The sequence below is a fragment of the Anomaloglossus baeobatrachus genome, chromosome 7, assembly GCF_048569485.1.
Source record: "Anomaloglossus baeobatrachus isolate aAnoBae1 chromosome 7, aAnoBae1.hap1, whole genome shotgun sequence".
Lineage (NCBI taxonomy): Eukaryota > Metazoa > Chordata > Amphibia > Anura > Aromobatidae > Anomaloglossus > Anomaloglossus baeobatrachus.
In genome coordinates, this window is record NC_134359.1 from 280,067,181 (window position 1) to 280,091,712 (window position 24,532).

Below are 24,532 nucleotides of genomic sequence, written 5' to 3' on the forward strand. Positions count from 1 at the left end.
CCCTGAAGACGCTAGGAGCCAGGACTCAATGGCCACACAGTCAGGTTGAGGGCCACAGAATTCAGATGGAAAAACGGGCCTTGTGACAGCAAGTCTGGGCGGTCTGGAAGTGCCCACGGTTGACCCACCGCGAGATGCCACAGATCCGGATACCACGACCGCCTCGACCAGTCTGGAGCGACGAGAATGGCGCGACGGCATTCGGACCGGATCTTGCGTAGTACCCTGGGCAGCATCGCCAGAGGTGGAAACACGTATGGCAGTCGAAACTGCGACCAATCCTGGACCAAGGCGTCCGCTGCCAGAGCTCTGTGATCCTGAGACCGAGCCATGAAGGCCGGGACCTTGTTGTTGTGTCGTGACGCCATGAGGTCGACGTCCGGCGTTCCCCAGCGGCGACAGATCTCTCGAAACACGTCTGGGTGAATAGACCATTCCCCCGCGTCCATGCCCTGACGACTGAGAAAATCTGCTTCCCAGTTTTCTACGCCCGGGATGTGAACTGCGGAGATGGTGGAGCCTGTGACTTCCACCCACTGCAGAATTCGTCGGACTTCCTGGAAGGCTTGACGACTGCGAGTGCCGCCTTGGTGGTTGATGTAAGCGACGGCAGTGGCGTTGTCCGACTGTATTCGGATCTGCCTGCCCTCCAGCCACCGATGGAAAGCCAATAGGGCTAGATATACTGCCCTTATCTCCAGGATATTGATCTGAAGGGACGATTCTATTGGATTCCAGGTTCCTTGAGCCCTGTGGTGGAGAAAAACCGCTCCCCAACCTGACAGGCTCGCGTCCGTGGTGACCACGGCCCAGGTTGGAGGTAGGAAGGATTTTCCCCGAGACAGAGATGTGGGTAGGAGCCACCACTGAAGTGATGTTTTGGTTGCAAGGGAAAGAGAGATGTTCTTGTCGAGGGAAGCCGAACTCTTGTCCCATTTGCGAAGAATGTCCCATTGGAGTGGCCGTAGATGGAATTGCGTGAACGGCACTGCTTCCATAGCTGCAACCATCTTCCCCAGGAAGTGCATGAGGCGCCTTAAGGGGTGTGACTGACTCCGAAGAAGTGATTGCAGCCCCGCTTGCAGAGAAAGCTGTTTGTCCCGCGGTAGCTTGACTAACGCTGGCTGGGTATGAAACTCCATCCCGAGGTAAGTCAGTGATTGGGTCGGCGTCAACTTGGATTTCGGGAAATTGATGATCCACCCGAACTGCTGGAGAGTCTCCAGAGTGACGGAAAGACTTCGTTGACACGCCACCCGAGAAGGAGCCCTGACTAGGAGATCGTCCAAGTAGGGGATCACCGAGTGGCCCTGAGAGTGCAGGACCACCACGACGGATGCCATGACTTTGGTGAAAACCTGTGGGGCTGTCGCCAGGCCGAAGGGCAATGCGACGAACTGGAGGTGTTCGTCCCCGATGGCGAAATGCAGGAAACGTTGATGTTCGGGTGTGTGATACCAATGTGATATGACTGAAGAATGTGTGATTAGATAGATCAAATAATATCTGGGATCACTCCCTATCAATAATTCAGTATCAAAGAGATGTCCTCTGAGTAGCCAATATGATGACCAAGGAATACATGTCAAACAGATAATGAGGAAGTCACATTTACAGTTCCACTTACCGGAAACTTGTGGTTGGCTTAAAGACAGGTTTAAGGAAGCTTGCATATGAAATTTACGGCTCATTGCAATATTTCACTAACACTATGGTCAACTGGCAGGATGTACAAGTAAATGTGCAGGAAGCTGCTGGTGCCCACAGCAGCTTGTGGTCAAGTTACATGAACATGACTCAGCTGTCACATGCTGGTGACCATTTAAACACAACCTACAAAGTTTTCCTATAAAATTACACCGGACTCGCTTAATGTTAGGGAAAACCTTCCAGGACATTGAAGTGTACGCACTGCTCCTGTGATGCAAGATGCCATGTTTCCTTATCATTAAATCGAGTTCCCTCCGATGTGAAAGGATTGCTACAACAAACGGTAATGTTGATGCATATTTCTGTTATTGTATAAGTTTCTATGACTATAGTTCTAAATGCCTATGTACCATTAACTATTCATGTGCTATTAAAATAAATAGTATCTTGCTATAAAGAATATTAGTATTCGTGCCTGATTAGGATATCAGTGAGCGCTTCGTAAGTACGGGCTTTCAGCCCCCTTTTTAGTAGAATTTAGCAAGACATAAATTGGTGTAGTCGGCAGGATTACTTCTATAAGAAGTAATTAACGAATTTTTGTAATTTAGAAATTAAAAACATATATTTGGCAAATTTCCAGATATTTTTTCAATCTTTTTGCATAGTGTCAAAATGTTCAGAAAACGTAAGGATAATGTTAAGGAGGTTGTTGTGGAGATCCCCGTCTGGACTGAGGCTCCCTACAATCTTATAGCACATGAATTGGTCAATTGTGGATTGGCAGAACAATGGCAGAATAAGCTCAAGGGTTGTGAAGCTACTGATGTTGTGAATGTATTCGGTAGTGTCCCTGTGAAAGCAGGTGATGTAGTGTCTTTAGCACGACGCAAACAATGGCAGGATAAGCTTAAGGGTAGTGAAGCTACTGATGTTGTGAATGTATTCGGTAGTGTCCCTGTGAAAGCAGGTGATGTAGTGTCTTTAGCACGACGCAAACAATGGCAGGATAAGCTCAAGGGTTGTGAAGCTACTGATGTTGTGAATGGACTCAGTAGTGTCCCTGTGAAAACAGGTGATGTAGTGTCTTTAGCACGGCACAAACAATGGCAGGATAAGCTTAAGGGTAGTGAAGCTACTGATGTTGTGAATGTATTCGGTAGTGTCCCTGTGAAAGCAGGTGATGTAGTGTCTTTAGGACGGCGCATCTGGATTTTGGCAAGTGCATATAGTGTAATGCATGAGCGTAATCTAAAGATGCAGAAGAAAAGTTCCCAGATGGAACAAAAGATGATAGAATTAGGTTGCCTGAAAACAGTTCTGGAATGTAATACCAGACTGTTGAAGGATAAATTGGAACATTATCAGAATGTGGCAGAAAAAGCTGCCATAAAAATTGCTCAAAATAAGTACAAGAAAAGAAGAGGAAAAGTAAATAAAATCAAAGTACATAAAAGTATCGCCTCAGCTTCTATAAACTGGGATCCCGATACTTGGGATGGGGATGTGTGGGATTCATCTTCCTCATCTGATGAGGAGGATTACCATAAAGAGAAGATTCAGGCTAACCCAGTAAGGAGGCGCCTAGAGAGGACAGAGAATGAGATCATCCGGGAACATGTCCGGGATGGTCAGGGGAATCTGCAATATGACGAAGATGGTAATGCCATCACAAATGAGAGAACGATTCCTCATGTAAAAAATCGAGTAACCATTGAAGATTACTCTCAGGGAGAAGTTGATAGCATTTTAACACAGTTTAGACAAAAACCAGGAGAAGGAGAAATTCCCTGGTTGGTCAGGGTGCACGATCTCGGAGGAGGTGGAGTGCACTTTGATGCCGGAGACGTGGCAAAATTTGTCACCATGTCTCGTGACCCAGTAATTCAGAGATCAATAAAAAATTATTTTGTTGATCATAATGAGCATGGTACTCAAAACTTAATCATGATCTTAGCCCATGCTTTTCTGGACAGATACCCATCAGAAGCAGACTTTCCTATCAATGATAAACCTTGGTATACCTTAAAAGATGGTATGGAAAGGCTGAAGGAAGAAGCAATGAGGAATGCTCTTCCTCTTTTGGGACTGGATGATGATTATCTCCAGTACCCATTGACAGCCAGCATAAGAAATAGGCTGGTTAAACATGCTCCTCCAGCATACAAAACAGTTATTTTAACCTTAACTGTAGCGCTGACTGGAGAATCAATCGGTGTAGTTTTAGGGAGGATGAGGGAGTCACAGGATATGGGACAGTGGGATAAATCGTCCCCTGGAGGCCATGTTGGTAACAGTAAGCCAAACAATCCTGATTGGAAAGAGAAATCAGTAGGGAAGGCCCCACGGGTGTCTCGCAAAGACATGTTCCAGGCTTTGCTTAAAGCCAGGATCAATAAGGAAAGGATTGATGGAAAGGAGACAGGAGAATTATGGAAGCTGTACAAACAGAAAGTTCTATCCACAAAGAAAGTGACCACTACAAATGTGGAAGGGGGTTCAAAAACCCCCAAGGTAAAGAAATCAGAGGGAAAAGGGGAAAAACCCCCAAAGAATGTGTCTTGGGAAGATTTTCAGCCAGTTTATCCATGGGAAGAACTGGCTGCAGCCGTGGCCACAAAGGTCACAGAAGGAAGGGCTAACACACAGACTGAAGTCTGTGTAAATGAAAGTTCAGAAGGAAGTGATTTACCATAGGTAGCCAGCCAAGCCCCCCTATTGATAAAAAGGGACGAACGTCCCTACGTCAATCTTAGCATACATTGGAAAGGGGGAAATGTTCAAAGAGTCCCAGCTTTGATTGACACGGGGGCGGAGGCTACTTTAATTCATGGAAACCCAGAAACAATAAAAGGACCTCGAGTAAAAATTGCTGGACTAGGTGGTCAAGTGATCACCGGGGTTCAGACACAGGTAGCTTTGAAGATAGGTAATTTACCTATCAAGGAGTATACGGTACTGGTAGTTCCTATACCAGAATATATTTTGGGAATTGATATCCTAAAATGGATGACTCTTAATCTAACCGAAGGAAAATTCTCCTTTGGGGTTATGTCTTGTCATAAGGAAATGCAGATCTCACATTATATCAATGATATAATGATACAAGGACAAGATGAGCAAAGTGTGAAAGATCAATTGACAAAACTGATTGCTCATATGAGGAGTAAAGGATGGGAAATCAGTGATGCCAAGGTTCAAGGACCGTCTCAGGTGGTAACATGTCTAGGGATTCAGTGGAACAAGGGGCACAGAGAGATCTTGCCCAATGCCAGACAGAAAATTATTAATTTTCCGGTCCCTAAATCGAAACAGGAGACTCAGTCTTATATTGGATTGTTTGATTTTTGGAGACAACATATCCCTCATTTGGGACAAATGTTGGCTCCTTTGTACAAAGTAACGAGGAAAAAATATGAGTTCCACTGGGGAGAGGAACAGCAAAATGTGTCTGAGATGGTCAGGGAAGTGTGGCAAGACATTGAAGGGATTATTCAATCTACCAAGACCACTGTATTTCATGTCGATGCTCATGTCCCTACTAACTCACTTGAACGTTTGTTTAATTCAGAAGCAGATAAAGCAGCAGCCATCAGACAAGTCAGTCCAACAGTTGACAAGGAAAAAAGAGGCATGGTTGCAAGGTACAGCTGTTTGGGCACACCAGAAAGAGCGACACCTTATTCAGCAGGTTTAGACCTCAGTACATTGGAAACTGTCGTGGTAACCCCAGGTAAGGTAAAACCAATTTCAACAGGATTGGGTTGCCAGATACCAAAGGATCATTATGGTCAAATAGCCACTCCTAGTTTAGTGTTAAAAGGAGCCATAGTGGTGGGAGGGGTAATAGATGCAGATTATCAGGGAGAAATCAAGGTACTGATGCTAAATTTGGGAAATGAACCTTTGATATTGATGAAACACCAGAAGGTGGCTCAGATGTTAATAATAATTCCAATAAACTTGTCTGAAATAAGAGAAGGAACTGCCCCAGCAGAATTAACAATACGGGGTACTAAAGGTTTTGGATCCTCTAATATTACAAATGTAGGAGCAAAAATATGGATTCAAAACCTCCAAGGACCGCCCTCAGAGACAGAGGCAATAGCGGTCGGAAAAGATCGTACTCTCCTGATAATGAGACCAGGAGTGGAAAAGTGGGAATATGTCCCACAAGAAAAATGTTATTTACGAGAATAATAGTGTATCTTTATTTGCAGAAGGTGTGGTAAATAAGCGGAATCCATGGTATCGGTTACTGGGAAGAGCTCAATAGTGAGGAGATGGAGAAATTCCTGTGTTTGATGTTTGCCTCTCTGGTCGTTGGATGGACAAGACTACATCAGGAGGAACCTATGGCGAATACATTTCTGATGCATCATCACATTTTCAACACACAGATTGCTGTATCTGTACACATTCTCCGGTTACAGCCACCAGTATCCCTTATCTGGATGTCCCGGTATCGATGGAGGAAATCTTAAAGTGGAAAAGTTGTTCTGATCATCTTGCTGATAAAGACACTCGAAGTGTTCGTCTATAGAATACTACAGTACCCATTTCCGTAGTGGGATGGATCAATCTTCCATGGTGGCAAGGCAATTTGAATGCAACAGTCACCAATTTGCAATATCTGGCTTTTAAGGGAGGAATTTGGGTACCAAGAAATAAGACTGGACTGACTAACCTGGGATTCATCCCTATGGGGAATATAAAAATAAGTTTTGGGACAGCTATAAATACTGTAGATGCTTTTAAACCCAGCTTAGTGGAAAGGACAATTCAAGATATGATATGTTATGGCCTTATGCCAATATGTTCATAAATGGGTCTAGTGAAACTTGTAGTAACATATTGGGAAATGTAATGTGTAATGATTCCTTTGAATATCGAGCAAATGCCAAAACACATGATGTTCAAGGGAGCTTTTCAGATAATATTGCTTTTAGTTTTAATATACATAGTAGTGAAAGTGATTATATTTGTGATTCAACGTTTATCCAAACAAACCAAGAAATCAAAATCTGTGGCAAAGTCAATGTTAGTGTCCTATTAAAAGCGATATTTCTTGGTCATGGTATGGTATATTCCGAGTGATCTTCTTCTAGTGGAATACTGATGATGGAAAATAATCCCTGGGATCAAGGACCGATTGTGATACCAATGTGATATGACTGAAGAATGTGTGATTAGATAGGGAGTGATCCCAGATATTATTTGACCTATCAATAATTCAGTATCAAAGAGATGTCCTCTGAGTAGCCAATATGATGACCAAGGAATACATGTCAAACAGATAATGAGGAAGTCACATTTACAGTTCCACTTACCGGAAACTTGTGGTTGGCTTAAAGACAGGTTTAAGGAAGCTTGCATATGAAATTTACGGCTCATTGCAATATTTCACTAACACTATGGTCAACTGGCAGGATGTACAAGTAAATGTGCAGGAAGCTGCTGGTGCCCACAGCAGCTTGTGGTCAAGTTACATGAACATGACTCAGCTGTCACATGCTGGTGACCATTTAAACACAACCTACAAAGTTTTCCTATAAAATTACACCGGACTCGCTTAATGTTAGGGAAAACCTTCCAGGACATTGAAGTGTACACACTGCTCCTGTGATGCAAGATGCCATGTTTCCTTATCATTAAATCGAGTTCCCTCCGATGTGAAAGGATTGCTACAACAAACGGTAATGTTGATGCATATTTCTGTTATTGTATAAGGTTCTATGACTATAGTTCTAAATGCCTATGTACCATTAACTATTCATGTGCTATTAAAATAAATAGTATCTTGCTATAAAGAATATTAGTATTCGTGCCTGATTAGGATATCAGTGAGCGCTTCGTAAGTACGGGCTTTCAGCCCCCTTTTTAGTAGAATTTAGCAAGACAGGGTGCGATCGGCACATGGAGATAAGCATCCTTGATGTCGATCGAAGCTAGGAAGTCTCCTTGTGACATTGAGGCGATGACCGAGCGGAGCGATTCCATCCGAAATCGTCTGGTTCTCACATGTCTGTTGAGCAGCTTGAGATCCAGAACGGGACGGAATGACCCGTCCTTTTTTGGCACCACGAACAAGTTGGAGTAAAATCCGCGACCACGTTCCTGAAGGGGAACGGGAATCACAACTCCATCTATCTTTAGAGCGTCCACTGCCTGAAAAAGTGCGTTGGCCTGTGTGGGGGGTGGGGAGGTTCTGAAGAAACGAGCCGTAGGTAGAGAGCTGAACTCTATCCTGTAACCATGAGACAGAATGTCTCTCACCCATCGGTCTTGAACGTGTGGCCACCAGGCGTCGCCAAAGCGGGAGAGCCTGCCACCGACCGAGGATGTGGCTAGATGAGGCCGAGAGTCATGAGGAGGCCGTCTTGGAGGCAGTGCCTGCGGCCTTTTGGGGGCGTGACTTGGACCGCCACGCATAGGAGTTCCTCTGGCCTTTCTCTGGCCGGTTGGACGAAGAGGATTGGGACTTGGCGGAGGGACGAAAGGACCGAAACCTCGATTGGATTTTTCTCTGCTGAGGTCTCTTAGGTTTGGACTGGGGTAAGGAGGAGTCCTTTCCCGAGGATTCCTTAATAATCTCATCCAACCGTTCGCCAAACAAACGGTCGCCAGAAAAAGTCAAACCAGTTAAGAACCTTTTGGAAGCAGAGTCTGCTTTCCATTCGAAATTGGTGTTTCTCCTGCTGAGAAGCAGACTCCTCTGCAGGAGGAGGTGGGGGTGAGAGATCCAACACCTGGATGATGGACAAGATAAGATCATTTACTAAGGCGTCCCCCTCAGGGGTATCAAGGTTAAGGGCGAAGTCAGGGTCAGAGCCCTGAGCTCCCACGTCCGCTTCGTCGTCCTGAGAGTCCTCAAGCTGGGATCCAGAGCAGCGTGAGGAGGCCGGGGAAGAGTCCCAGCGAGGCCGCTTAGCCGGTCTGGGGCTGCGGTCTGGGCAGGAGTCCTCCGCCTGGGGCCTATCCTGGGAGCGCGCTGTGGCGCGGACCGAGAAGGGCCTGGAGGAGACAGACTAACAGGGGCCGGGGCCTGTGAAGGGCCCGGTCTGGACTGCAAAGCCTCAAGGAGCTTAGATGACCATTTGTCCATAGACTGTGCAATGGACTGAGAAAGTGACAGAGAGTTTCTCAGCGAAAGAGGCCAACGACGGTGACTCTGTCCCTGCAGCCTGTTCAGTGGGAGCAGGGGGATCTACATGAGCCGAGGGGCCCACAAGTGCCCTAGGCTCCGGCTGAGCAAGCGTGGCCGGAGTCGAGCATTGATCACAGTGAGGGTAGGTGGATCCCGCAGGCAACATAGCCCCAGAAGAGGTACAGGCCGCGAAAAAAATCTGTGCCTTTGTAGCTTTGCTCCTTGTGGACGACATGCTGTTGTCTCTTAGGAGAGTGTATAAAGTGAAGGGAAATTTTAAAGTGACAAATATATCTATAAACCCTTAAAACATCATTTTATTATAAAATTTAAAAACATCCAAAATACACACTTATAGAACCTAAAGTGCACAGGTGGAGAAGGGAGGAGGGTAAAGGATAAAGTAACCCCTAAATATAAACCTCCCTCCTGTCCACTACCTCACGCGGGGGTTGGCACCCTAAAAGCACGATATGGCGCCCCCACTCACCGCCGGCTATCCTTAGCCTGCCCTAGTTCACCCTAGCGGCAGGTATGAAAGGTGCTCAAAAACTCATAAAGTGCATAAGTGCGGACAATTGGATCATGTATCAGTGATGAGTACACCCCTTTCTTAGTCCCTGCATCTTTGATTAAGCACATGCACTTTCTGGTTTGAAATGCTGCTGTAAATTTATTATTGCATCCTAGTATAAGTGCTTCTTTATCGTTATTTATCACTATGCACTTTAGGCCCACAGCACAAGCACCTTATTTTTGTATGCATATTGTCTGATAGGGTGCAATAGGGACTCTTTAGGGGCAGCCTTCGTGGTGTGGGGGCGCCATATGTTATCGTCTATTCAGGGTGCCGACCCCCGCTTGAGGTAGGGAGTGGTTAGGAGACAGTTATTAAGGTCCCCTCCACGTTTTCTGGCGCATCCTCGCCTAACCTCTAAGGCCAATTAATTTACATGATCCTCTTTTTATACCTCATTAGCTATCCGCACTTATGCACTTTATGAGTTTTTGAGCACCTTTCATACCTGCCGCTAGGGTGAACTAGGGCAGGCTAAGGATAGCCGGCGGTGAGTGGGGGCGCCATATCGTGCTTTTAGGGTGCCAACCCCCGCGTGAGGTAGTGGACAGGAGGGAGGTTTATATTTAGGGGTTACTTTATCCTTTACCCTCCTCCCTTCTCCACCTGTGCACTTTAGGTTCTATAAGTGTGTATTTTGGATGTTTTTAAATTTTATAATAAAATGATGTTTTAAGGGTCTCTTAGGAGAGTGACCACTGAGTGTATATAGGAAAAGGGTATACAGCCTTTCCGAACAGATATATATATCTATCATATATATATATATCCCGGCACCCTAGGGGGACCAGTACCGGGTGACCGGTGTGGCTTACCAACCGCTAACGAGCGGAGTGTGTCCTCCAGATTCCCTGTCGTGGATCCCCCGGAGCTGCAGAGCTTTGCTGCTGAGTAGCATCCACCGGCAGAATGCTAAAAATGGCTGCCGGAGCTCTCAGGGGGGGTGTGGAGCCGAGGGCGGCGCCAGCAAAGAGCGGGAATCTGGAGTCCCCACAGTGGTCAATGAGGGGGGAGGTAAACATGCAAAATGCTCCAGCCCTCAAAGCCGACGTCACGTCGGTAATCCCGCCCTAACCCCTGACAGGCAGGCTCGGGGGCGGGATTTTTCGCGACTAGGCCGCGGAGAAGCCGGGGACTAAATTTAAGGCCGTGCCCGACAAGCAGGCACGGTCGGCGCGGAAGTCCGCCGAAAAGACAACGGACGGAACTACCGCGGCTTCCGGGGATAAGGTGCGACCCTCTCTGTACAGTCCCCACATGGGGACACAGAGTACCTTCCAGTTGCAGGGCCCGGTCCCTGGGGGTGAAGAAGCTCCGGTCCGGCAGGTTCCACCAGGGGCTGCGGATGGAGCACGGTCCCAGCTTAGGATGACCGCTTAGGATCCCACTTCTCCCAGAGCCGCATAAGGGATGGTGAAGGAGACGGCATGTGGCTCCAGCCTCCGTACCCGCAATGGGTACCTCAACCTTAACAACACCGCCGACATAGTGGGGTGAGAAGGGAACATGCCGGGGACCCCATCGGGGTCCTCTTTTCTTCCATCCGACATAACTATGTATGAGAATGCATGAGTGGATGTGTGCCTCCTTCCACACAAAGCATAAAACTGAGGAGCCCGTGATCCACGGGAGGGTGTATAGGCAGAGGGGAGGGGTTACACTTTTTTAAAAGTGTAATACTTTGTGTGGCCTCCAGAGGCAGAAGCTATACACCCAATTGTCTGGGTCTCCCAATGGAGCGACAAAGAAAAAAAGGTCCAAAAGGATAACCAACGAAATACATCGCAGCAAAAGAAAGAAAAAAAACCTATTAAAATGGCTACAAGAAAGTGAAATCTGATTGATAGATTATACACTTAGTATCACAAGCCAAAGATGCACTATATGCAAGGACAACATCTGCAAGGAGTTTGTATGTTCTCCCCGTGTTTGCGTGGGTTTCCTCCCACACTTCAAAGACATACAGATAAGGAATGTAGATTGTGAGCCCCAATGGGGACAGAATTGCTGATGTATGTAAAGCGCTGTGGCATTAAGGCGCTATATACACATATATTTAATATATAAAGCTGAGTGTATGTATCTGTCTGTATTATTATTATTATTATTTATTATTATAGCGCCATTAATTCCATGGCGCTTTACAAGTGAAAGGGTATACGTACAACAATCATTAACAGTACATAACAGACTGGTACAGGAGGAGAGAGTACCCTGCCCGCGAGGAGGAGAGAGGACCCTGCCCGCGAGGGCTCAAAGTCTACAGGGAATGGGTGATGGTACAATAGGTGAGGACAGAGCTGGTTGCGCAGTGGTCTTCTGGACTGAGGGCTATTGTAGGTTGTAGGCTTGTTGGAAGAGGTGGGTCTTGAGGTTCCTCTTGAAGCTTTCCACGGTGGGGGAGAGTCTGATGTGCTGGGGTAGAGCGTTCCAGAGTATGGGGGATGCACGGGAGAAATCTTGTACGCGATTGTGGGAAGAGGAGATAAGAGAGTAGTAGAGAAGGAGATCTTGTGAGGATCTGAGGTTGCGTGCAGGTAGGTACCGGGAGACTAGGTCACAGATGTAGGGAGGAGACAGGTTGTGGATGGCTTTGTATGTCATGGTTAATGTTTTGAACTGGAGTCGTTGGGCGATGGGAAGCCAGTGAAGGGATTGGCAGAGTGGCGAGGCTGGGGAGTAGCGAGGGGAGAGCTGGATTAAGCGGGCCACAGAGTTTAGGATAGATTGGAGGGGTACAAGAGTGTTGGAAGGGAGGCCAGAGAGCAGGAGGTTGCAGTAGTCGAGGCGGGAGATGATGAGGGCATGCACTAATGTTTTTGCTGATTCTTGGTTAAGGAAAGCACGGATCCGGGAGATGTTTTTGAGTTGTAATCGGCATGAGGTGAAGAGGGCTTGGATGTGTGGCTTGAAGGATAGAGCAGAGTCGAGGGTCACTCCAAGGCAACGAGCTTGTGAGACTGGGGAGAGTGAGCAACCATCAAGTTTGATGGAAAGGCTTGTTGGAGGAGATGAGTGAGGAGGAGGAAAGACAATGAACTCTGTTTTGTCCATGTTAAGCTTTAGGAATCGCACAGAGAAGGATGAAATAGCAGACAGACATTGTGGGATTCTGGTTAGTAGAGAGGTAATGTCAGGTCCAGAGAGGTAGATCTGTGTGTCATCGGCATAGCGATGATACTGGAAGCCGTGGGACTCTATGAGCTGTCCCAGGCCGAAGGTGTAGATGGAGAACAGTGTGTGTGTGTGTGTGTGTGTGTGTGTGTGTGTCCGCTAAAGGAATCTGCACCGTCGCGTTTACAATCACGATATTTTGCACAGACACCTCATGTGACTCAGGGAGCGTCAAAGACTGTTTTGAGGGGAAAATTTAACCCCGCGCATTACAGTTATTCTCCAAAAAACCTGCTTACATTAAAGTCAATGGAGCTTTGAACTGATCTGTTATTATAGACTCCTATTATGGACAGAGAAAAAGACACACAGAGAGATCCACACACACACACACACACAAACACACACACAAACTGTATGGATGTTTGTGGTAATATATTGGCTGTTTAGACAGTTACTTTGGATATTTATCAGGTGGCCTATAGCAACCAATCACAGCTCTGCTTCTATTTTGCTACAGGTCATTAATAGGAGCAGTGATTGGTTGCTATAGGCAACAAAGGACTTTCATAGTATAAGAAGCTTATGTGTGAGGTAATAAGATGTTGGTGGGGAGATGGAGAGTGGGGGAGATGGAGAGTGGGGGGGGTGGAGAGTGGGGGAGATGGAGAGTGGGGGAGATGGAGAGTGGGGGAGAGACTTAGTTACTGTCCCAGGCAATGCCGGGTACTAGTGTATATGTTAAAAAAACCCCAAAACAAAACAAACCCCCCCATACATATATTATAAAGTCCGCTCTTTTGTACTGTCGGGTTTAGTAATTAATTGTATTCCCCATGTAGTAACATAACTGTGCATTCTGATTAAAAAAAATAATTAAAATTGACAACTGGGTGTTATTAATCAGTGCTATGTATCAGGCTGTAGGCTGGACACATCCTTCTTTGACATTGAAAATGGTAACACCCAGTTCATTATTTCCCATAGGAATAACAGAGGAACAGCACAACATAGAATTATAAGAAAAGATGTTCCAGAATTCACTACAAGCAAACATTTGTCACGAGCGCGGACGGGTAAGGAGGGCACATGGGTCAGGAGCGCAGACGGTTAAGGAGGGCACATGGGTCAGGAGGGCAGACGGGTCAGTAAGGCAGACGGGTCAGGAAGGCAGACGGGGCAGGAGCGCAGAAGGGGCAGGAGCGCAGAAGGGGCAGGAGCGCAGAAGGGGCAGGAGCGCAGAAGGGGCAGGAGCGCAGAAGGGGCAGGAGCGCAGAAGGGGCAGGAGCGCAGAAGGGGCAGGAGCGCAGAAGGGGCAGGAGCGCAGAAGGGGCAGGAGCGCAGAAGGGGCAGGAGCGCAGACGGGGAAGGCGCGCAGACGGGGAAGGCGCGCAGACGGGGCAGGAGCGCAGACGGGGCAGGCGCGCAGACGGGGCAGGAGCGCAGACGGGGCAGGCGCGCAGACGTTTCCCCTTTAAGCATCATAACTTCTTCTAAGCCCTGGTGATGACCAGAGAATCTACTAATTGATTAGGCCAGATTTATTTATGCATTTTCAGGCTGCGATCTGTCATCTCACTAAGCACAAGCCTCAGTGTTACTGTACGGCCAGGGTGAGGTGTTAAATACACATAAACCAAATGGCTCCTGTTTGCACCATGTCAAATAATAAGAGCAGGTTAATTACGTGCGGCAGAATTCATCAGCAGCCCCAATGCACCAGAGGCCTCGCACAGCAATATATATTTATAGCGGCCAATAACAGACGTCACCTTGGGTTCTATGTCCTTTAATAAAAATGCCTCTGTTTCTATCCAGAACACTCCCGCTGCCTGTAACAGTCTTGGAAATTACATTAAGAGGTCCATTATTCTGCGTGCTTAGTGCTTCACGTCAGGAGCCAACAGGTAGAGTTGTAGATTTTTACACTCCGCTCTAATGACTTGCATCTCCAGCTGGGTGGCATGAATGAACCCCGCGTGCCTCTCCGACAACTGCTGGAAAGGGTTAAATCCTGCCCTGCAATCAGCCATCCTGACGGATGGATCCATGGCGGGCTGCAATAAGAGCCGGGACGTGAGTCACATAAGCCGCCGCACAGAACGGGACCCGTGTGCTGCGCAGAATAAAGAGGGTTGGCTCTACCTGATATGAATATTAATGGTCTGTATTGTCCGTACATGTCCCCTTAATTGTAAAGTGCTGCAGAATATATTGGCGCTGTATAAATAAAATTATTAATTATTTTATATGCACATGTAGGTATTACAGTCACGGCCAAAAAAAGTGTTGGCACCCTTGAAGTTGTTACCGAAAATGAAGTATTTCTCCCAGAAAATGACTGCAATTACCCATGTTTTGTTATACATGTTTATTTCCTTTGTGCGTATTGGAACAAAACAGGAAAAGAAAAAAAAAAAAAAAAAAGAGAATAAAAAGGCAAATTGGACGTAATTTCACACAAAACCCCCAAAATGGGCAGAACAAAATTGTTGGCACCCATCTAAAATTGAGGGTAAACAACTATGTTTTAAGCTTTTGATGCTTGTTCAAACTCTCCTGCGGTGTGGGCAATATGAAAATCACACCTGAAAGCAGATAAAAAAAAGGGAAAAGTTGATTCAATCTTTGCATTGTGTGCCGCACTAAACATGGAGAACAGAGAGAGAAGAAAATGGTCTGAGGTCTTTAAAAATATGAACAATCTCAAGGTTACAAGTCCATCTCCAGAGATCTTGATGTTCCCATTTCCACGGTGCGCAACATAATCAAGATGTTTACAACCCATGGCACTGTAGTGAATCTCCCTGGATGTGGACGGCAGAGAAAAATGAAAGGTTGCAACACAGGATAGTCCAGATGGTGGATAAGCCGCATCAATCAAGTTCCAAAGAAATTCAAGCCATCCTGCAGGCTCAGGGGGAATCAGTGTCAGCACAAACTATCCACCCACATCTGAATGAAATACTATGGAGGAGACCCAGGAGGACCCCACTGCTGATAGAGACAGAAAAAAGCTAAACTGCAGTTTGCCAAAGTGTACTTGAGTAACCACAATCCTTCTGGGAAAGTGTCTTGTGAACAGATGAGAAACAAGATAGAGCTTTTTGGTAAAGCACATTATTCTACTGTTTATGGACAACGGAATGAGGACTACAAAGAAAATAACACAGGACTTACAGTCAGACATGGTGGAGGTCAGAGATGTTTTGGGGTTGTTATGCTGCCTCTGGCACTGGCTGGCTCTGACTGTGTACAAGACATCAGGAAATCTGAAGATTACTAAAGGATTTTGGGTGACAATGAAGTGCTCAGTGTCAGAGATGGCTTTGCTTCCTAGGTCATGGGTCTTTCAGCAGGACAATGACCCCAAACACACTTCAAGAAGCCCCCAGAAAAGGATGAAAACAAAGCACTGGAAAGTTCTGAAGTGGCCACAATGAGTCTGGATCTAAATCCCATTCACACCTGTGTAGAGATCTTAAAATTGTTGTTGGGAGAAGACGACTTCAAATATGAGAGACCGGGAGCAGTTTATAATTAAGAGTCCAAAATTCCAAGTGAGAGGAGGAAGAAGCTTGTGGATGGTTATAGGAGGCGACTGATTACCCTTTGGAATAAATAATTGCAAAGGGCGTAACCAAATATTAAGCTGAGGGGGACAACAATTTTGGAGTTTTGTGTGAAATTCTGTCCAATTTGCCTTTTTTCTGTGTTTTTTTTTGTGCTGTTACAATACACACAAAGAAAATAGACATGTGTATCACAAAATGTGGAACTGCAATAATTTTCTGTGAGAAATACATACACACACACATTATATCATGTGCATACATGTATGTATGCACAACATACAGTATATGTGTATATACAGTATGTGTATATATATGTTATTGCATGTTTCTAAATATATTATATACATATTTAGTATGTGTAATTATATATATATATATATATATATATATATATATATTTTATTCACACTATATAAATATATCCTTACACACACACACGTATATGTATGCACATCATATAATGTGTATAATTATCCAAGTGTTCATATTAATCATTCCTTGAAAAGCCCATATTATATATATATATATATATATACATACATATATAATGTATGTATGTATGTATGTATGTATGTATGTATGTATGTATGTATGTATGTATGTATGTATGTGTGTGTGCGCGCGTGTGTGTGTGTATTATATATATATATATATATATATATATATATATATATATATATTTAAAAATATGTTTGTATGTACAATGTACTGTAGGGCTATGTTCACATTTCCGTTTTTTTGCATCAGTCACCTGCGCTGCTTGTGACTGATGCGTTGTACAACAGGTGACAAGAAATGGAATTTCTTATCATGAGAAAGCGGATTCCGTTGAGAGAGCGAGAACGATCAGCTGATCTCTATGAAAAGCTGGCCGTTGGGCGATCAGCTGATCGCAATGAAAGTGCGCATTTTTCATTTTCGGATTTTGAGAGAGATCAACTGATTGCCCGGCTTTTCAGAGCGATCAACTGATCGCCCGGCGGCCGGCTTTTCAGCTGATCGCTCTCAAAAGCAGGCAGCCGGGAAATCAGCTGATCGCTCTCAAAAGCAGGCAGCCGGGAAATCAGCTGATCGCTCTCAAAAGCAGGCAGCTGGGAAATCAGCTGATCGCTCTCAAAAGCAGGCAGCCGGGAAATCAGCTGATCGCTCTCAAAAGCAGGCAGCTGGGAAATCAGCTGATCGCTCTCAAAAGCAGGCAGCCGGGAAATCAGCTGATCGCTCTCAAAAGCAGGCAGCCGGGAAATCAGCTGATCGCTCTCAAAAGCAGGCAGCTGGGAAATCAGCTGATGGCTCTGTAAAGCCGGCAACCGGGCGATTCTTTCAGTTTAAAATCTGAGCGAGAGAGAGGGGAACCGATTTTACATGATTTCGGACGTCCTGCTGGGCATCCTCAGTAAAACGTGGCGGATTCCTGCATTGGAATCCGTCGTGTGACGCAGGATAACGGAATCCTGCACCATAGACTAACAATATGCCTCCTGACGGATTCCAATGGAATCCTGCGGGGTGTGTTTTTTTTGCTGCAACAAAAACATTGCATTGCATGCTGCGTCCCTCCCGCCCGATGGTCAGTCAGCAAACGACTGATGCGCCGCATGGCGGATGCAACGCTGGGTCATCAGTCGCAATCCGCCGCTCATATAAGTCAATGGGAAACAACGGAATCCGCCAAACTGAGTGCGAGGTTTATCAGATTGTGACTGATCCTAAACAACGGAAATGTGAACATAGCCTAAGATGTTTCACATGGACACTTGCTTAAGTATAAAGGTGGAGGAGGCAGCTGTCCTCCGTCCTGACTGCTCCTTTTAGTGTAATTGAACCATCATTTCACTAGTTCTACATCTTCCCCCTGCATTTGCAGACTGGAGGTCGTGTTGCGGAGTTCGTGGTAATCGCGCCCTCCTCACCTGATCCTCGCCAGTTACTGGCAGCGTCGGCCTTCGGCTGCCAGCTTCTGACCTCTCTCTCCAGGCGCGAGGTTTCTGCTTCAATCTCGAAAAGGCTTCGCTTGGGAGCATCAGGAGCAAACTGATCGGTAATTAAGGATCACGACATGAAAGTTTAATATTGTGAAACAGCAGAGCGGTAAAATGTGCGGAGACTTGAGAGGTAATGAATTAAAAGAGGAGCAGATGGAAAAAAAGGGAAAAATATAATTAAAATGGAAGACATCATTACAACGAGAGATGTCATAATCCAATAGGTAATGAAAAAAAGAAATCATTACATGTAATTACATTATGGATTATTTTTTGTTCCTTTTTTGGTACGCCAATGGACAGGACATAGTCATGGACAGGTGCATGATACCTGCCCATCCCCCTCATATGTGCATCTAATAGGACAGGTGCATGATACCTGCCAATCCCCCTCATATGTGCATCTAATTGGACAGGTGCATGATACCCACCCATCCCCCTCACATGTGTATCTTATAGGACAGGTGCATGATACCTGCCCATCCCCCTCATATGTGCACTAATAGGACAGGTGCATGATACCCGCCCATCCCCCTCATATGTGCATCTAATAGGACAGGTGCATGATACCTGCCCATCCCCCTCATATGTGCACTAATAGGACAGGTGCATGATACCTGCCCATCCCCCTCATATGTGCACTAATAGGACAGGTGCATGATACCCGCCCATCCCCCTCATATGTGCATCTAATAGGACAGGTGCATGATACCCGCCCATCCCCCTCATATGTGCATCTAATAGGACAGGTGCATGATACCTGCCCATCCCCCTCATATGTGCACTAATAGGACAGGTGCATGATACCTGCCCATCCCCCTCATATGTGCACTAATAGGACAGGTGCATGATACCTGCCCATCCCCCTCATATGTGCACTAATAGGACAGGTGCACGATACCTGCTTATCCCCCTCATATGTGCATCTAATAGGACAGGTGCATGATACCTGCCCATCCCCCTCATATCTGTATCTAATAGGACAGGTGCATGATACCTGCCCATCCCCCTCATATGTGCACTAATAGGACAGGTGCATGATACCTGCCCATCCCCCTCATATGTGCACTAATAGGACAGGTGCATGATACCTGCCCATCCCCCTCATATGTGCACTAATAGGACAGGTGCATGATACCTGCCCATCCCCCTCATATGTGCATCTAATAGGACAGGTGCATGATACCTGCCCATCCCCCTCATATCTGTATCTAATAGGACAGGTGCATGATACCTGCCCATCCCCCTCATATCTGTATCTAATAGGACAGGTGCACGATACCTGCCCATCCCCCTCATATCTGTATCTAATAGGACAGGTACACGATACCTGCCCATCCCCCTCATATGTGCATCTAATAGGACAGGTACACGATACCTGCCCATCCCCCTCATATGTGCATCTAATAGGACAGGTGCACGATACCTGCCCATCCCCCTCATATGTGCATCTAATAGGACAGGTGCATGAATCCTCTGTGATCAGGTCACTGTAGGGGGTAGGTAGAACCCCCCCATAAAATAAATACATATATAGTTCCTCTAACTAAAGTGCAAATTAGGGCTGACAAATCATTTACATGTAAAGTGCAAATGGTATGTGCAGTACCACTTGTCACCACACGTTTAGCCAACTGTTACTATAGGATGCAATGCAACAGCGCCCCCACCTCCATTCTAAATAATCATCATAAAAAGAATAATGGACTTGGGGGCCAATTTTACCTGTTAAGAAAAAAATAAAAATGGAAAAAAATGCAAAATTATATGGTCTACTAACAGGTATTAATTTGCTATGAAAGGTATTGTAATAATACCAGAAATGTAGATGTTAGTCAGCAAATTGCAGATTTCCATGCACAGTCATACGGAGTGAGAACAGCATTTAACCTGCGCTCAGACGGCGGGGATCTAGGCGTGCAAACATTTGCATAAATGAATATAATGGGATACACAGTCCTTATAAGATGTGTATCCTGCATGGATCTGAGCTGCAGGACGAGGCCTGTGATATCCATCTATAAGCAGGATCGCACCGCACCGTACAATGGCCTATTCTCTGAGGACCACTGGACGCTGCTTTTACGTCACACGGCAGGAAGAGGATACAGTTGTTTGCAGCTTCTGTATAAATGAGGGTCTGGCGGCAGGAAGGTGGTCCTGAACGGCAGAGAACTTCTCCCATAATCTGGAAAACACAGGAAAGCAGTATGGTTATCTCCGTATGGAATCGCCAAACCCAATTTCCTCACAGCCTCTTATTACACTGAGCGTAAGAGGCTTTAATACATTCCTTGTAAGGGATTACGAAAAGGAGTAATATGCATTACGTACGTGGCCGGGGTCATATGTGAAAAATGTCACAGGGCCGGACGGATGTACAGACTGAACGGAGACCGCTGCCATTACAATACACAGGGGAACCTTGGATTAAGAGTAACTTGGCTTGAGAGCGTTTTGCAAGACAAGCAAAGCTTATTACAAATGTGTAACTTGGTTTAAGAGCAATGATTTGCAATAAGAGCAAATTCCCACCGCACACACTTCCGGGTCCGTCCTTTCACCGCGTTCTGACCCGCTCTGGAGGTAACTTTCTGTGCATATGTACTGTATATTGTATACTATTGTACAGTATATACTATATAGCATGTCTATCAATTTGCATTTGTGGATACAGTATTGTACTCTCTTTCTGCTAACCAGTGCACCCCATTACTTGCACTGTACTTCTCGCACACCAATGAAGGGAATTGTTTACTTACCGTAAATTCCTTTTCTTCTAGCTCCTATTGGGAGACCCAGACAATTGGGTGTATAGCTTCTGCCTCCGGAGGCCACACAAAGTATTACACTCAAAAGTGTAACCCCTCCCCTCTGCCTATACACCCTCCCGTGCCTCACGGGCTCCTCAGTTTTGGTGCAAAAGCAGGAAGGAGGAAACTTATAAATTGGTCTGGGGTAAATTCAATCCGAAGGATGTTCGGAGAACTGAAAACCATGAAACAATTGAACATGAACAACATGTGTACACAAAAGAACAACTAGCCCGAAGGGAACAGGGGCGGGTGCTGGGTCTCCCAATAGGAGCTAGAAGAAAAGGAATTTACGGTAAGTAAACAAAATTCCCTTCTTTGTCGCTCCATTGGGAGACCCAGACAATTGGGACGTCTAAAAGCAGTCCCTGGGTGGGTAAAAGAATACCTCGATAACAAGAGCCGACACGACTCCCTCTTACAGGTGGGCCACCGCCGCCTGAAGGACCTGCCTACCTAGACTGGCATCTGCTGAAGCATAGGCATGCACTTGATAGTGCTTTGTGAAAGTGTGCAGACTAGACCACGTAGCTGCCTGACACACCTGCTGCGCCGTCGCCTGGTGCCGCAATGCCCAGGACGCCCCTACGGCTCTGGTAGAATGGGCTTTCAGCCCCGAAGGAATCGGAAGCCCCGAAGAACGGTAAGCTTCAAGAATCGGTTCCTTGATCCACCGAGCCAAGGTTGACCTGGAAGCTTGCGAACCCTTACGCTGACCAGCCACAAGGACAAAAAGCGCATCTGAACGACGCAGGGGCGCTGTGCGAGACACGTAGAAACGGAGTGCTCTCACTAAATCTAATGAGTGCAAATCCTTTTCAACGCGGTGAATTGGATTAGGGCAAAATGAAGGTAAGGTGATATCCTGATTGAGATGAAAAGGCGATACCACCTTAGGGAGAAATTCCGGAACAGGACGGAGAACCACCTTATCCTGGTGAAAAACCAGGAAGGGGGCTTTGCATGACAGTGCTGCAAGCTCCGACACTCTATGGAGAGAAGAAACTGCTACTAGAAATGCCACTTTCTGCGAAAGACGTGATAAAGAGACATCCCGCAGCGGCTCAAAAGGCGGTTTCTGAAGAGCCGTCAGCACCCTGTTAAGGTCCCAGGGTTCAAGCGGGTGCTTGTAAGGTGGGACTATGTGGCAAACTCCCTGCAGGAACGTGCGGACCTGCGGAAGCTTGGCCAGGCGCTTTTGAAAGAATATTGAGAGTGCCGATACTTGCCCTTTGAGAGAACTAAGTGACAACCCTTTATCCATCCGGATTGGAGGAAGGAAAGAAAAGTGGGTAAGGCAAAAGGCCAAGGAGAAAGACCTTTATCAGAACACCAGGACAAGAAAATCCGCCAAGTCCTGTGATAGATCTTGGCGGACGTCGGTTTCCTGGCCTGTCTCATAGTGGCAATGACATCCTGAGACAGCCCTGAAGCCGCTAGGAGCCAGGACTCAATGGCCACACAGTCAGGTTGAGGGCCGCAGAATTCAGATGGAAAAACGGCCCTTGCGACAGCAAGTCTGGGCGGTCTGGCAGCGCCCACGGCTGACCCATCGTGAGATGCCACAGATCCGGGTACCATGACCGCCTCGGCCAGTCTGGAGCGACGAGAATGGCGCGACGGCAGTCGGACCTGATCTTGCGTAGTACTCTGGGCAGCATTGCCAGAGGAGGAAATACATAAGGTAGTCGAAACTGCGACCAATCCTGAACTAGTGCGTCCGCCGCCAGAGCTCTGTGATCCTGAGATCGTGCCATGAAGGTCGGGACCTTGTTGTTGTGCCGTGACGCCATGAGATCGACGTCCGGCGTTCCCCAGCGGCGACAGATCTCTCGAAACACCTCTGGGTGCAGGGACCATTCCCCCGCATCCATGCCCTGACGACTGAGAAAATCTGCTTCCCAGTTTTCTACGCCCGGTATGTGAACTGCTGAGATGGTGGATGCTGTGGCTTCCACCCACTGCAGAATTCGCCGGACTTCTTGGAAGGCTTGACGACTCCGCGTGCCGCCCTGGTGGTTGATGTATGCGACGGCAGTGGCGTTGTCCGACTGGATACGGATCTGCCTGCCCTCCAGCAGCTGCTGGAAAGCCACTAGGGCCAGATACACTGCCCTTATCTCCAGGACATTGATCTGAAGGGAAGACTCTATCGGAGTCCAGGTTCCCTGAGCCCTGTGATGGAGGAACACCGCTGCCCACCCTGACAGGCTCGCGTCCGTGGTGACCACAGCCCAGGTTGGGGGCAGGAAGGATTTTCCCTGTGAAAGAGAAGTGGGAAGAATCCACCACTGAAGGGACGTCTTTGTTGCAAGGGAAAGAGAGACGTTCCTGTCGAGAGAGTTCGACCTCCTGTCCCATGTCCCACTGGAGTGGTCGCAGATGGAATTGCGCGAAGGGCACTGCTTCCATCGCTGCTACCATCTTCCCCAGGAAGTGCATGAGACGTCTCAAGGGGTGAGACTGAGTCTGAATCAGAGATTGCACCCCTGCCTGCAGTGACAGCTGTTTGTCTAGTGGTAGCTTGACTACCGCTGACTGTGTATGAAACTCCATCCCTAGATAGGTCAGAGATTGGGTCGGTGTCAACTTGGATTTTGGGAAGTTGATGAGCCACCCGAACTGCTGGAGGGTCTCCAGAGCGACGGTAAGGCTGTGTTGACACGCCGCCCGAGAAGGTGCCCTGACTAGGAGATCGTCCAAGTAAGGAATCACCGAGTGCCCCTGAGAATGCAGGATCGCCACAACGGATGCCATGACTTTGGTGAAAACCCGTGGGGCTGTCGCCAGGCCGAAGGGTAAAGCCACGAACTGAAGGTGTTCGTCCCCTATGGCGAAACGCAAAAAGCGTTGATGTTCTGGTGCGATCGGCACATGGAGATAGGCATCCTTGATGTCGATCGATGCGAGGAAGTCTCCTTGTGACATCGAGGCGATGACCGAGCGGAGAGATTCCATCCGAAATCGTCTGGTGCTCACGTGTTTGTTGAGCAATTTGAGGTCCAGAACGGGACGGAATGATCCGTCCTTCTTTGGTACCACGAATAAGTTGGAGTAAAAACCGCGACCCTGTTCCTGAGTGGGAACGGGGGTCACGACGCCTTCTTTTTTCAGAGCGTCCACGGCTTGAAAAAGTGCGTCTGCTCGCGCGGGGGGCGGGGAGGTTCTGAAGAAACGAGTCGGAGGACGAGAGCTGAACTCTATCCTGTAACCGTGAGACAGGATGTCTCTCACCCATCGGTCTTGAACATGTGGCCACCAGGCGTCGCGAAAGCGGGAGAGCCTGCCACCGACCGAGGATGCGGTTCGGGGATGCCGTGAGTCATGAGGAGGCCGCCTTGGAACCAGTGCCTCCGGCGGTCTTTTGGGGGCGTGACTTAGACCGCCACGCATAGGAGTTCCTCTGGCCTTTGTCCTGTCTATTGGACGAAGAGGACTGTGGCTTGGCGGAGGGACGAAAGGACCGAAACCTCGATTGTATTTTCCGCTGCTGAGGTCTCTTAGGTTTGGACTGGGGTAAGGAGGAGTCCTTTCCCTTGAATTCCTTAATAATCTCATCCAATCGTTCGCCAAACAATCTCTCGCCAGAAAACGGCAAACCGGTTAAGAACCTCTTGGAAGCAGAGTCTGCCTTCCATTCGCGCAGCCACATGGCCCTGCGGACTGCAACAGAA

The 24,532-nt window shown here is 47.1% G+C and overlaps 1 protein-coding gene across 1 annotated transcript in view; it reads right to left on the minus strand.

Annotated features, from left to right (window-relative positions):
• The window catches only part of TEDC2 (tubulin epsilon and delta complex 2), a 108,278-nt gene that overhangs the window by 35,954 nt on the left and 47,792 nt on the right, over window positions 1-24,532 (minus strand). The window contains exons 7-8 of the mRNA XM_075318238.1: window positions 20,155-20,233; window positions 17,974-18,094 (exon numbers count right to left, since the gene is read on the minus strand). Of these exons, the coding sequence (XP_075174353.1) occupies window positions 17,974-18,094; window positions 20,155-20,233 (200 nt within the window). The remainder of the gene's footprint in view (window positions 1-17,973; window positions 18,095-20,154; window positions 20,234-24,532) is intronic.